Genomic DNA, 14,519 nt, shown 5'->3' with positions numbered 1-14,519 from the left:
AAAAAGTATGACTCATTTGTCTCATTTTGCATGGAATTGTATCGCAACATCCTTTAATTTAATCTAAAGAAAATGTATATACAAATTAATTTCTATCATCCTTTTATTGTTGAAAATTATAAAAAAGAAAAAAAAAAAAAAAAGAAAGGAAAGTGAAGGCATTATTCAAGTCAAAAGGAGTAAATTAGGAAAATAAACTTAAGGATAAGGCTACAACCTCGAATTTTGAATATATTCCTCTATATGGATCAAGGAAGAATAATCCTCTCAGTAAAGTACGGAAAAATCATTTACTCAAAATTTGAAATTATGGATGTGGATGATCTTTTTTTTTTTTTTTTTTTCTTTTGAGGTAGGATATGATGATCTTTTAAACACAAAATCAGTAACAAATTAAAAAATCTTAATATTTTAATTTATAAAGAATAAAAAGAATATTAATATTTGAAGGATCTACCGCTTAACTTAATGTCTCGAATCATTTTGAAATTTTTCATAATCTAATAAATTATAAAGGATTATAATTTTTTAAAAAATAAATATGATTACCTGACACCATTTAAATAAAAGCCACATATATTAATGTGTAGTAATCATTTTATATAGTTTTAAATATATAATTTTTTTTAATGACAGTTTGAATTCAAGATTTTAAGTCGCAGTGGATTTTAATACTGAATTAAGAGCTCATTACTCGTCACATGGACAGATAGTTATGAAACATACCAATAGTACGATAATCCTAACCCAAAATAATTTTTTTAATAAGAAATGAAAATCCTAATCCAATATATATTTTTTAAATGTAGTAAATTTGAAGGCAATTTTGGCGTTACAGAGAAAGTGCACGAGTCTTTCACAAAATCCCATAAAAAACGACTTTCACTGCAACTCAATCTCATATTGCTCTTATCGCTCAACTACTTACCCCTCATTAGTATAAATACATACATGCAAATACCAGACGCTACTCTATTTTTTTTTTTTTGTTGGAGAACTGTTTAAAAGCAGCGTCGGAGATGGGGAAGAGGTGCTCTTCGGTGGCGTTGGCAATGGTAATGGTGATGGGGTTGGTGTCTTTAACACTAGCAACCAGCAGGAGAAGCATGATGACAAATGGTCTTGGAATGACTCCTCCGATGGGGTATGCTATGTTTTTAACTGTGCCTTTTTTCTTTTTCTGCTTTCTTTTGAATATGTGCTCGTAGCATTGCTTGCTATGCTTTTTTGACCACTTGGTTGTCACAAAAATTTTGGTCGATGGAGGTTAAAACGTGAAAGTTTCCTTGGATAACCGTGGTTTTTTTTTTTTTTTTTTTTGACAGTTTTTGTTATTGTCTGCATTGAAAATTATTATGTTGTCATCAGATTAGTGTTGTGATACATTAATCAACATTGTTCTTAATGATAAGATTTGAAATGGGCAATCTGTTTAAGATTGAACTTTGATCGTGTTTTGCTGAGATTATGTTCTCTGTTTCATCACTTACACAAGAAAAACGATTACGGATTGATTCTCTTAATCTTTGCCATTATGGAATATTACTTTTCTTTTATAATTTTGGGTTAATTAGGTCTGCTTACTCCTTTTCTTTTCTTTTTTTTTTCTTTTCCTTTTCCCTGCAGGTGGAATAGCTGGAACCACTTCAGCTGCACTATTGATGAAAAAATGATCAAAGAAACTGGTAAATATAGTAACTGCATATTCCTTTTATTCGAATTTATCCCACATGTTTCTTTTTAAAAATTATATACCGGTTTGCAATTTGAAAAGCAATTCAGTCCAGATTTCATTGGTCGGTGGATAATTTGGTGATGAATATTTAATAACTTAAAAAAAAAGGCTACTTTTTTTTATATATTTTGTTTTCCATTTTTAATGTAGCATAAACTGCCTTAAACATATGTTTTATTTGTTTGACAGCTGATGCTCTAGTTTCAACTGGGCTATCCAAGCTTGGATATGTGTATGTTAATATAGGTATGCTGTTATAAATTTTTTACTGCCTCTAAATCTTAAGTAGTAATCTTCATTGGCATCATTGATTTAAATTGGCTGACCAATGATTTCAACATCTTGCTTTCGTAGATGATTGCTGGGCTGAAATTTCTCGTGATGACAAGGTCTTTTTTTTTCCTTTTCAAAGTTTTTCACAGAACATGTCTCTTTTCCCATATAACAAGTTAGGGGTTTTAGGAAGTTAGAAATGTTTCTCCTACTGAGGATAGAAAACGGTGATGTGGCAATAACTGCTGGACTCAAATCAATTTCAGGGTAATCTAGTGCCTAAGAAGGCAACCTTTCCGTCTGGAATAAAAGCTCTAGCAGACTATGTTCACAGCAAGGGTCTTAAGCTAGGGATCTACGGAGATGCAGGGTACTGCAACTTTAGCTGTTGTGAGACAGAAACATGAATGCTGCCCATCGTTGTTCAATATATATGAATCCTGAAATTGCTATGCAAAGCTAATGGATGTACTTTTGTTTGTTTTCCAGGTATTATACTTGCAGTAAGAGAATGCCTGGTTCACTTGGTTTTGAAGAACGGGATGCTAAAACCTTTGCTTCATGGGTATGAATTTCAGTAATACTTTTCCCAAGCATTAATCTTCTTTTTTTCATTTATATTCCATTGGCTTGCATTGAAACAAAGTTTTTATAATCATTATCCAAAATAATGCGGTAATTGTTTTGTTTGCAGGGTATTGATTATTTGAAGTATGATAACTGCCATACTGATGGCTCAAAACCAATTGAAAGGTATTGTAATATGGTAACCTTCCAATTACACACAATTGCCTATTGTTCAGATTTGCATCAATGTATCCAGACTAATAGCCATCTTCTCATATATCACTATTAATCTTCATGTAGATACCCTGTCATGACTCGTGCTTTGAGGAAGGCTGGCCGCCCCATCTTCTTCTCTGTTTGTGAATGGTAACTTCTAAAGCACATCAATTTGATCCTCTAATTAAATAATTGCTGATTCTTTTCGGTACTTATGTTTCATTTTTGTTTCTTAGGGGAGATATGCACCCTGCTGAATGGGGCGCCCTTGTAGGAAATAGCTGGAGGACAACTAGTGACATAACTGATACATGGGAAAGGTAAAGATTATGCTAAGAAAGTCTGTTTCGTTTTTTGGGTATCCTATCCTCGGCCTAGAGCCTTTACTAACAATTTTTGCTCCCTTGCAGTATGATTTCCAAAGCTGACCACAATGAGATTTATGCTGAATATGCAAGGCCTGGTGGTTGGAATGGTTAGAATTCTCTAGTAGCGGCAATCTTTTAACTAATATAGAAATAATTATAATTTCAATTCCTGAGAGATTTATTATGTCTTTTATTTCAATAGATCCTGACATGCTTGAGGTAGGGAATGGAGGGATGACCAAAGATGAATATATAGTACATTTCAGCTTGTGGGCTATTTCCAAGGTATTACAGATGATATCTGGATGACAAAAGATGTTTGATGCCTGGTAATATGCAAGTTGCATCTGGTGGTTAAAATGTGAATGGTATTGCAGGCTCCTCTTCTTCTTGGTTGCGACATAAGGAATATGACAGAAGAGACAATGGAGATCGTTGCAAATAAAGAGGTCATTGCTGTTAACCAAGGTAATTACAATTTACAATTACCTTACTACAAAAACCCTCAAGTAATTACTAGGCATCAATAGTTTTCAATTTTTTTCTTCATGTTGTGTCCTACAATAGATCCATATGGTATTCAAGCTAAGAAGGTTAGGATGCAAGGTGATGAAGAGGTAAATTCTATGCTGTCCCTTTTGTTTAACTATGTGCTAATGGCGTACTTTGCTCGGGTTTGTTACTGTACACTTTTACCTGCCTTCAAACAGATTTGGGCAGGGCCTCTTTCTGGCAATAGAATAGCTGTGGTCCTACTCAACAGGGGTCCTGTTCGTTACTCTATAACAGCTCTTTGGGAAGATCTTGGACTAGCCCCCAACAGTGCTGTTGAAGCAAGAAACCTTTGGGAGGTACTCATTTTTAGCAACAAGATTTAGCATATCCTACTGTCATTTTCCAATGCGCTACTGTGCATGCATGAGCAGTTTTTTTAATACCCATGTGCAGCACATCTCAACTCTTATGACACACCTACTAACCTACATGTACGTATCTCTTGCTTGCAGCACAAAACACTAGAGACACGATTTGTTGGCAATCTGACAGCGACTGTGAATTCTCATTCATGCAAAATGTTTGTGTTGAAGCCAATTGCTTAAACAATCACTTTTACCAAACGCCAGTTACAGTGGAACGTTGGTGATCTTAATAGTCTCTTCTATTTAGGGTTTTAGGGAGTAGTCACCTTATGTCACTGTCCTCATCTAGAACTTGTAAGTGGTATGTAATTTCTTTGGGATCAGTACATGAATTAGTAATAACATGGAGGAAGAAGTTTTCTGGTTTGCAATTGATGACTGCAGTCTTGCTGAGATTCTTTTCATAAATACATATATTATGAACTATACAGCAAGATTTGACTTAGTTTTCATATTACCATGCAAATGAAATTTTCAAAATTTTCCATAAAATGGTTTTTTGATGCATGTTCTTTATTATCTTTGAAAAGGCATAAATAAATCCTTAAAATGAAAAGATCGGATTAGGGAATATTGTCCATAATGAAATGATTGGCAGCATGGTTAAGACTAACCAGGAAAGAATACATTTGAATTGATACAACATGAATTCTATTTTTATTCAAGGAACCACAAAGAATAGTAGAACACATCCCTTAGTCAGGACAAACATGAAGGCCTGTCATTAGATTAAGTCAGCCAAGATGATAAACTGAATTGTTGAATGACATAATAATCACAAATCCAGGTCTCCAATCTTCTTCTTCGTCCTCTTGTTCTTCGTATTATTATTATTAAAGATGTGCTGTTTCGCTACTGTAAAACTGATCCTCGATAAGGAACCTCAAGGTTGCAAAGGTCAAATGCAGGGTGCAGGAGTTTGGACCATGTATTTTTTTTTTTTTTTGTATAATTCATTTTGGAGTTTGGACTGTGTCTCATGCCTGACTAACCAGGAAAGAATACATTTGAATTGATACAACATGAATTCTATTTTTATTCAAGGAACCACAAAGAATAGTAGAACACATCCCTTAGTCAGGACAAACATGAAGGCCTGTCATTAGATTAAGTCAGCCAAGATGATAAACTGAATTGTTGAATGACATAATAATCACAAATCCAGGTCTCCAATCTTCTTCGTCGTCTTCTTGTTCTTCGTATTATTATTATTAAAGATGTGCTGTTTCGCTACTGTAAAACTGATCCTCGATAAGGAACCTCAAGGTTGCAAAGGTTAAATGCAGGGTGCAGGAGTTTGGACCATGTGTTTTTTTTTTTTTTTGTATAATTCATTTTGGAGTTTGGACTGTGTCTCATGCCTGAGTAATAGAAAATGGTGAATTGCCGCCTGCATCAGTTCATGCCTCCTCTAATGGCTCAAACAATTCCCGGAAAGTCACTTTTCTAGGATAGTTTCGTTGCCTATGATTCTTGAAGAAAAGGGGTGAGGAAAACACATTGAGGAATGACAATACTCAACTTTTTATCAAACAGCCTATCAGTGCTGCTTAGATTTTGCCTTAATAAATTGTCAACTATTGGAATATATCACCTAAAAGAAATCGCCCCATAATCAGGTTTCCGCGAAAGGGATCTTTCACTTATGGAATCTGCTTATAGAATATGGGATAATCTTTGTTTTGATAAGTCCTTTCAATGCGTTGGCATGCCTGACAAAAGATGAAAACCCAAGTTATTATTATTATAGTTAATCCTAATTCCTGAGTCCTTAATTAGCCAATAGAAAGAAAATCCTGATTACGGTTTTTAAGATGAAAACGTTTGTTTACTTTAATATCCACGCGGGCACTGCTGATGGATTCTCTATGTATCCTTATGCATGTTTTTTCTGCGTCACAAGATGCATGACATGCAGATACAGAAATTTGGGATTATTCCAAACAGAAAAGACTCACTTCTCATTCTTATATTTAAAGCATCCAGGGCATATCCATGATATATTCTTTGTTGAACATACTTTTTCCTAAAAACTATTAGTATTATAAATCTACATCGACGAGGCAGAATGCAAGAGCATCAAAGACTCCGTCGTGCCAATGGCTCCCCAACACCATGAACTCGTCCAGGTAGAAGAGGATAAGAAAGAAGTAGTAGAAGAACAGAAGAATGGAGAGGCTGCCAACAAAGCTTTTCCATTTTATATGCTTTTGAGCTATGTAGATACAATGGATTGGACTCTTATGGCACTGGGGACCTTGGGTTCCGTAGTCCATGGCATGGCTCAACCTGTTGGATATCTGCTGCTAGGCAAAGCTCTTAATGGATTTGGAGACCACATTAATGACATTGATGGCATGGTTAAAGCACTCAAGCAGGTACGCATGCACTGTTAAAAAAAATAAATAATAGAGAAAAATTTTAATTTTGAGACGAGAAAAATATTTTTTTAAAGTCAATTATGTTTTTAGGATACAATAAAATCTTAAAATTTTTCAAACAAAAATAGTAAAAATAATTATATTAAAATATCTATTTATAATTAATGAATAGATATAAATTTCTATTCAAATGATTATAATCTATTATATAATTATGATCTTTATGAATAAAAATTTATTTATATTCAAATAGTTATAGCCATTTGTCATTATGATAATTGTTTCTCTTCAAGTATAATTATTTAAAATATAAATAAAATTAATACAAAATTTAATTTTATTCATTAATAATTAAATTTTTTTATCCAATGTGAGATATACCACGTTCTAAACTATTAATATGCATCAGCTTAAAATTTAAAGCCACTTCAGATTAGATTTTTATGAGCATGTTTTCTTGTCTTGTTTGTTTGCGCAGGTTGTTCCCTTTGTATGGTACATGGCTTTTGCTACATTCCCAGCTGGAGTACTAGGTATCTTATCCTTAGCTTAGTGATATTAACTAGTTCATATGACAATTAACTTTGCACTCCGCAACGAATAAGAATAATGTATAAACCAATGTGAATATGAGTCTAATATACTAGTATAATTATATCTTATGTTGCCATTGGACTTACTAGCTAGATTATCTCAAATGGCCCCCCCCTGGCTAAATAAATTGGTGGATAAATACTATATAGTTCATTTGCAAATGAATTCTAAATTGTAGTTAAAAAGAAAGGAGAAATGAACTAGTACCCTCTTTGTTCGTGACATTGGAAGTGCTTACAACATGATCTTTCGGGCTCCCTAGAACTCCCTTCTACTGCTCCGTCTTTATGGTTTTGACCTTTGCAGAGATTGGATGCTGGATGTATACAAGTGAAAGACAAATGGCACGACTAAGGTTAGCATTCCTAAGAGCATTGCTCAGCCAGGAGATTGGAGCATTTGATACAGATATAACAAGTGGGAAAATCATTAGTGGAATGAGTTATCACATGAGTATCATACAAGATGCAATAGGGGAGAAGGTACATAAATTGCATTTGATTCACCTCGCTTCAGCTATCTTCAAAATGTTGACATATTGCTAACATAACTTCTGACTCCCAGCTGGGCCATTTTCTTTCAAGCTTTGCAACATTCTTTTCTGGAATCTTTATTGCTGTCATATGTTGTTGGGAAGTGTCCCTTCTTACCTTTTTGGTTGCTCCTATGATTCTTGTGATTGGAGCTACCTACACCAAGAAAATGAATGCTATTTCGGCTACTAAGATGCTTTACATATCAGAAGCAACATCCATGGTGGAACAGGTAATAAGTTGTTCACAGTATAGCTGCTTCTCATTCCAATAATTTAACCCGTAAGATGATTAATACATATGAGCGTATAAGTTATCTCAGTTATTAACATCCAAGGTTTACATGCCACAGACTGTCTCTCAAATCAAAACAGTATTTGCATTTGTTGGAGAGAATTCTGCAATTAAATCGTTCTCTAAGTGCTTGGAGAAGCTGTTCTCTTTAAGCAAAGGAGAAGCGCTGATAAAAGGAGTTGGAACTGGCATGTTTCAAGCTGTGACCTTTTGTTCTTGGGCATTGATCATATGGATTGGAGCCGTTGCTGTCACTTCCAGAAAAGCAAAAGGAGGGGATGTTATTGCTGCGGTGATGAGCATTCTCTTTGGGTCCATGTAAGAAAAGACCCTTCCTTGAGGAGAATAAAATATTTCAGTCCAGCGCCTTAACATATATGTAATACTGGATTCTTTTAACTAGCAGATCACTTACTTATGCCGCACCGGACATACAAATATTCAATCAGGCAAAGGCTGCAGGATATGAGGTTTTCAAGGTGATCCTAAGAAAGCCAGCTATAAGTTATGATTCAAGGGGGAAGGAAGTTGAGAAGATTGGTGGCAACATAGAAATACGTGATGTATACTTTGCTTACCCTTCTCGGCCGGAAAAGTTGATCCTTCAGGGCTTTTCATTGTCAATTACTGCAGGAAAGATGGTTGCTTTAGTGGGCAGCAGTGGTTGTGGAAAAAGTACTGTTATCTCCTTGGTTGAAAGGTTCTATGATCCCTCCGAAGGTTTGCGGCTTCTTCCTTGTGTGCTTGTTACAAGTTGAACTAATTTCAATATTAAAATGTTTATGCAGATGCTTGCGCAAGTTTAATTCAGACGAGATTTCTATCTAATTCTAGGCTAAGACAATGTGCTACACGCTGCAGGGGTGATACTCCTTGACAATCATAACATCAAGGATCTTGATTTAAAGTTCCTTCGAAAGAATATTGGGGCGGTATCCCAAGAACCATCACTCTTTGCTGGCACCATCAAGGATAATATAAAAGTAGGAAACATGGATGCAAGTGATCGACAGATCCAGAATGCAGCAGTGATGGCAAATGCACATACTTTTGTCTCTCAACTACCAAATCAGTATTCAACGGAGGTTGGCCATCTGGCCTCCATTCACTACTTTGCAAACTTTTATGTTCTACCGTGCTACGTAAATCCACCAACTAATAATATTTTGAGGTTGAAATGGACTGCAGGTAGGCCAAAGAGGAGTCCAGTTATCAGGTGGACAGAAGCAGAGAATTGCAATAGCAAGAGCCATTCTAAAGAATCCTCCAATTCTTTTACTTGATGAGGCAACAAGTGCACTTGATTCGGAGTCGGAAAAACTGGTTCAAGACGCCCTGGAGAAGGCTATGCAGGGAAGGACTGTTATCCTGATTGCGCATAGGATGTCAACCATTATCAATACTGATATAATTGCAGTTGTGGAGAATGGACAAGTAAAAGAAACAGGAACACACCGCAGCTTGTTAGACTCTAGCAAGTTCTACAACAATTTGTTCAGCCTTCAGAACATTGGGCAAATTCGTGACTCAAGGTAGGTTCAAATATAATGTGCCACTATAAACCTGAGGTAACTTAATTCACCACTCACGCTCGAAGTTTTAGTCAAATTTTTAGAAGAGAGATCAAGTTGGTTTCTTTATATATTATCACTCCAATTCCAAATACCTTGGCTGCTTTATGTTTTTTGAGTTGAGTTTTTTTCTTTTAAATATAACTCTCTGAATAAGTATGGTTATTGTCATGAATGGATCAAGAGTCCCTATCATGTATAATCAATACACTAAAGATTTTTTTTAAGAAAAAAAAATTTAGGTACTTTTATAGTATATCCAACGAATTTTTAGTGGTGATTTTCTTTTTTGAGAGAAAGAGATGCACTAGGTAAATTTTAGTTGTGACACTGTAAGGCTGCAACAACTGAACCCTGATGATGAAATTAACAGTAACCCTAACCTCGAAAGATAAATGGTGTAATTTCCCTAGATTTCACTACAGAAGAAAAGTTCAACAGAATGCTAATTTGCTTGGAATGTGGAACGTGACAGGGCTACTGAATCCACTGAAGAATCTGTTACCAAAGATAAACAATTTTCACCCTTATACATTGAGCAAAAGGAGGAAACAAGAAATCTCAACAGAGATCTTAATGAATCTTCCAAGCACGAGGAAAATAAAAGGAGAGAAAACGCAGTTACATTCTTCAGAATCTGGTTTGGCTTAAGAAAAAATGAGCTTGCAAAAATTGCAACTGGTTCCATAGCAGCTGCTTTTGCTGGTGTTCCGAAGCCTGTTTTTGGTTTCTACATCATAACTGTGGGAGTAGCATACTACAATAAAGATGCAAAGCGGCTAGTTGGAAGGTATTCGATTATCTTCTTTCTAATAGGATTGCTTACTTTATTCATGCATACCTTGCAGCATTACTTCTATGGAGTGGTTGGGGAAAAGGCCATGGCAAACCTCAGGCAAGCTCTGTATTCAGGTACTAATTATCCAATGAGAATATCTAAATATGTCATTTTGAATCAAAATTTCATTTTGCTAGCTCCCATAAGTTTTGAAACACATTCTCACTAGCACAGACTAACATCTGTTGCATTAAAATCTTGCAGTTATTCTACGTAATGAAGTAGCATGGTTTGAGAAACCTGAGAACAGTGTTGGTTCACTTACTTCAAGGATCATTAATGACACCTCCATGGTCAAAACCATAATTTCTGATCGGATGTCTGTTATTGTCCAATGTATTTCTTCAATACTAATTGCGACGGTTGTTAGCATGCGTGTTAACTGGAGAATGGGTCTGGTAGCTTGGGCTGTAATGCCTTGCCACTTTATTGGTGGACTCATTCAGGCCAAATCTGCCAAAGGATTTGCGGGTGACTCTGCTGCTACCCACTATGAAGTTGTCGCCCTTGCTTCTGAGTCTGCAGCCAATATAAGAACCATTGCATCGTTTTGCCATGAAGATCACATACTGAGTAAAGCCAGGATGTCCCTAGAAAAGCCAAAGAAAAGGAGCAGGAAAGAAAGTATCAAGTATGGGATCATTCAAGGCTTTTCCCTTTGTTTATGGAACATTGCTCATGCTGTTGCTTTATGGTATACAACTAAATTGGTTCAGAGACGACAAGCAAGATTCGAAGATGGCATCAGATCATACCAGATTTTCTCCCTCACAGTACCTTCAATCACTGAGCTGTGGACGTTGATCCCCACTGTCATTTCTGCAATCAATGTCCTAACTCCTGCATTTGAAACCCTTGACCGGAAAACAAAAATTGAACCTGATACACCAGAGGATTCACAGCTTGAGAGGATCAAAGGAAAAATCGAATTCCAAAATATTAAATTTAACTATCCCTTACGGCCAGAAGTGACTGTTCTCAACAACTTCAGTTTACAAATTGAACCAGGGACAAAAGTAGCTCTTGTTGGGCCAAGTGGAGCTGGCAAGTCCTCTGTGCTAGCCATTTTACTAAGGTTTTATGATCCAATGACGGGAAGGATTCTTATTGATGGCAAGAATATAAAGGAATATAATCTAAAGACGTTGAGGAGACAAATTGGGTTGGTGCAACAAGAGCCAATTCTTTTTAGTTCCTCAATAAGAGACAACATCAGCTATGGGGCTGAACAGGCTTCCGAGACTGAAATTATGGAGGTATCAAGGGAAGCAAACATATATGAGTTCATAAGCAATTTGCCTGATGGTTTCGATACAGTTGTTGGGGAAAAAGGGTGCCGGCTTTCAGGTGGACAAAAGCAAAGAATAGCCATTGCACGAACCCTACTAAAGAGGCCTGCAATCATGCTTCTGGATGAAGCAACAAGTGCACTTGATGTAGAGTCTGAAAGAACCATAGTAAACGCCTTGGAATCATTAGATCAGAAGGGTAATGGTGGTTTCCTGTCCAGACCCACCCGGATTACAGTTGCACATAGACTGTCCACAGTTATAAACTCAGATGTGATAGTTGTCATGGATAAAGGAGAGATTGTGGAGACCGGTTCCCACTCAACCTTGATATCAGCAACCGAGGGAATTTATTCAAGATTGTTCCAGCTCCAGAGTGGTATAGAAATTTAACACACCCCATGTTATACTCTTAGTTCAAGAATAGTGCTTTCACTAAAGAAAAAAGCATGATAGAATCAGAATAAATATTTTGAGGAAGTTAGATTAAGTGCTTTCAAATGAAGGGTATTCAACTTTGATACCTCTTACTTGAAATTGAAAAAGAAATTTGGGTTTGACAATTTTTTTTAATTTCATATACATTCAAAATCATATTGCATATCAGTAATGAAACGAAGAAACAATGTCTCGTAAAACAACAATTTCTTTAAGATAATTAGATAATTAGACTTGCATGATAAAATGAAAGAAGAAAAAGACTTGAGAGAAAATGATAGATTGGCAAAAATGGAGTAGGAAAAGGGGAAAAAAAGAAAAGAGCTAAAGTTAAACTACTAAAATAATGTGAAAAGAAACAGGAAAGTAATTCAATTGAAAATTTTAACAAAAATTTTATATAAATTTAATAATTTTATAAAAATAAAAAAAATATATATTTTATATTTAATGTGTTCATATAAATTTGAAATAATAATTTTTATATTTTATACATATTTAATAAAAAAAACCATAATTTGAATACAAGCCTCATAAAGTAAAAGTGGGAAGGGAGCAAAGAAGAATGAATCCTTTTGGACAATGGACATGAACAAAAGTAGTACAGGATAATGGAACATGATCATGCTGTAACGTCAATGATAGGGATTTTTTTTTTATCAATTTCCTTAGTGCCCATTCCCTCCTTCCCCTACGTTTATCAATTTTTTTATTTTTTCCTTAAAAAAAAACCTTAAACCCAAATAAAAAAATTAAAATGCTAAAAAAATCACTAATTATTCTTTTTTTAATAAATTTTAATATTTTTACTATATCTAACGTATTAATTTTACTGTTTGGGTGTTATGAAGCACCCAATAAGTTTTTTTTTTTTATCTTTATTTTTTTATATTTAATAAAAAGTTTTATTTTTTATTTTTCAAAATTATGAGCAGGGTCATTTTTTTTTATTAATTTTTTTATATTTTTAAATTAGATACTTTTGTAAGAAAAAGATACAAATGAAGGTGTTGATATGGCATCCAAAATTTTTTTGGCTTTTTATTTTTATTTTTTAAAACCTATACATTAAATTTTATAAGACAATGAGGTTAATTAATGTATTTATGTGGCATCCCAAGCCTACTCCATGTCACCCTTAAATGGAAGTCTCCTTGTCATTCTTTTTTGCTTTAGCTTTTTTTAAATTGTTTATTGTAGTATTTCTCATCCATATTTAGAAAGATAAATTGATAATTAAAGTATCAACGTGATACCTAAACTTTTATTCATTTTTTTAGTCATTTCCTTTTATTATTTCTTTTGTTTTTGTGTTTTCTCTTTTTTTTTTTAATGAGATACATTTTCTAAAACATAAGGTTTATAAAAGTTATAATAGCAAAATAACATGTATCTAGTGAGTTTCAACTAGTCGATCCAACAAGGATGATTTTTTTAAAATCGAAGTCAAAGTTGGATTAGAGATAGGTATATATGAGAATATATATTTTATTATTTGTTTAGTTTTATGTTTATATATATATATATATTAATAGTTATTATTTAATATTTTAATTTAATAAAATATTATATTATATATTAAAATATAATTTATTAAAAAAAGGTAAATTACATAAGATCACCTTATGGTTTGAAATGGATTTAAAGTAGTCTCTGAGATTTAAAATGTGATACTTAACTACTATTTGATTTGTTTTATTTCTTCTTTGCATAAAATCGTGATTTTTTTTGTTTTTTTTATTTTTTATTTTTTTTTCTCCAACAACTTTCTCTTTTTTTCTTTATCTAATTCTCTCAATTAGCCTTCTAACCACTGATTCAAAGCATCTGAAAATTTTTAAAAAAACCACTTTTATTTTTTGTGTATTGTCTGTATAATTAGATGTTTTAATTATGGATTTGTTGAATTTTTACTTTTTAATTTTTTGCTGATTCATGCTTAGGTTCAATTTCTGGGTTTGGATTTACTGGTTATTATGTATAGGTTTCTTGGTTGTGCGCAGGATTTTGGTTTAAGTATGCTAAATTGTTTATGTATTACTTTGATTTGCTGAAAATTGTTTACTTTCCCTATTGGTTATTTAATTTGGGAATTAAGCTATTTGTTGTTTCAATTTCTAGGTTTGGATATACTTAGTATTGTGTAAGGGTTTTTTGGTTATATGCAAGATTTGGGTTCAGGTGTATTAAATTTCCATTCAACAACCACACTAATTTCTAGGGAAGACTATCAACAAAGTAAGTAGTCTTGAAGAAATATAGAAACAAACCTAGCAGCCATAAAAAAAATCTACAGAGCTTGAATCTACCCAGAATTACCCATACCCAGTAAATTCACAAAGTAACCATAAATCTACATAATAGCCACAACAACTCATTAGCAAGAGTTTTTTTTTATGGGTTTCGATTTTAAATTTTTGAGGATTTTTGAGTTTTTGAAATAGAGGTGGAAAGAGGAAGAGGGAAAAGATAAGTTGGCAGCATAAACGACAAGCAGCATAC

The 14,519-nt window shown here is 34.0% G+C and overlaps 2 protein-coding genes across 3 annotated transcripts; both read left to right on the top strand.

Annotated features, from left to right (window-relative positions):
• The first annotated feature begins 860 nt into the window (after positions 1-860).
• On the top strand, positions 861-4,454 carry LOC111309183 (alpha-galactosidase 1-like). 2 transcript variants are annotated; one of them, XM_022908132.2, is made up of 15 exons: positions 861-1,144; positions 1,627-1,685; positions 1,925-1,981; positions 2,090-2,124; positions 2,275-2,378; positions 2,498-2,573; positions 2,703-2,761; positions 2,876-2,941; positions 3,028-3,111; positions 3,202-3,266; positions 3,362-3,444; positions 3,537-3,627; positions 3,727-3,776; positions 3,870-4,010; positions 4,167-4,454. In XM_022908132.2, the coding sequence occupies exons 1-15, from the start codon at positions 1,020-1,022 to the stop codon at positions 4,257-4,259; spliced, it is 1,188 nt and encodes a 395-aa protein (XP_022763867.2). In that variant the 5' UTR covers positions 861-1,019; the 3' UTR covers positions 4,260-4,454. The 2 variants fall into 2 exon arrangements, with proteins under 2 accessions (XP_022763867.2, XP_089605364.1); XM_089749238.1 differs by having other exon boundaries at positions 912-1,144; positions 3,727-4,010.
• Positions 4,455-7,064: 2,610 nt separating this feature from the next.
• Positions 7,065-12,054, top strand: LOC111308089 (ABC transporter B family member 19-like). The gene is given in 8 exon segments (XM_089742640.1): positions 7,065-7,536; positions 7,619-7,819; positions 7,940-8,199; positions 8,288-8,601; positions 8,743-9,088; positions 9,090-9,413; positions 9,928-10,364; positions 10,495-12,054. Coding segments are annotated over 8 exon segments (3,555 nt in total). The 5' UTR covers positions 7,065-7,341; the 3' UTR covers positions 11,973-12,054.
• The last annotated feature ends 2,465 nt before the right edge of the window (positions 12,055-14,519 follow it).

The sequence above is a fragment of the Durio zibethinus genome, chromosome 2, assembly GCF_047325235.1.
Source record: "Durio zibethinus cultivar Kanyao isolate XHJ-2024 chromosome 2, ASM4732523v1, whole genome shotgun sequence".
NCBI classification, from domain to species: Eukaryota; Viridiplantae; Streptophyta; class Magnoliopsida; order Malvales; family Malvaceae; genus Durio; species Durio zibethinus.
The sequence above is the reverse complement of the archived record's forward strand: the minus strand, read 5'-3'. Positions and strand labels throughout refer to the sequence as shown.

Bases quoted from the DNA above. Each gene is read 5' to 3' on its own strand.
- LOC111309183 (XM_089749238.1), top strand. From the start codon at position 1,020: ATGGGGAAGAGGTGCTCTTCGGTGGCGTTGGCAATGGTAATGGTGATG. The intron at 1,686-1,924 runs GTAAATATAGTA...TTTGTTTGACAG, and splicing joins AAAAATGATCAAAGAAACTG to CTGATGCTCTAGTTTCAACT. The intron at 2,762-2,875 runs GTATTGTAATAT...ATCTTCATGTAG, and splicing joins GGCTCAAAACCAATTGAAAG to ATACCCTGTCATGACTCGTG.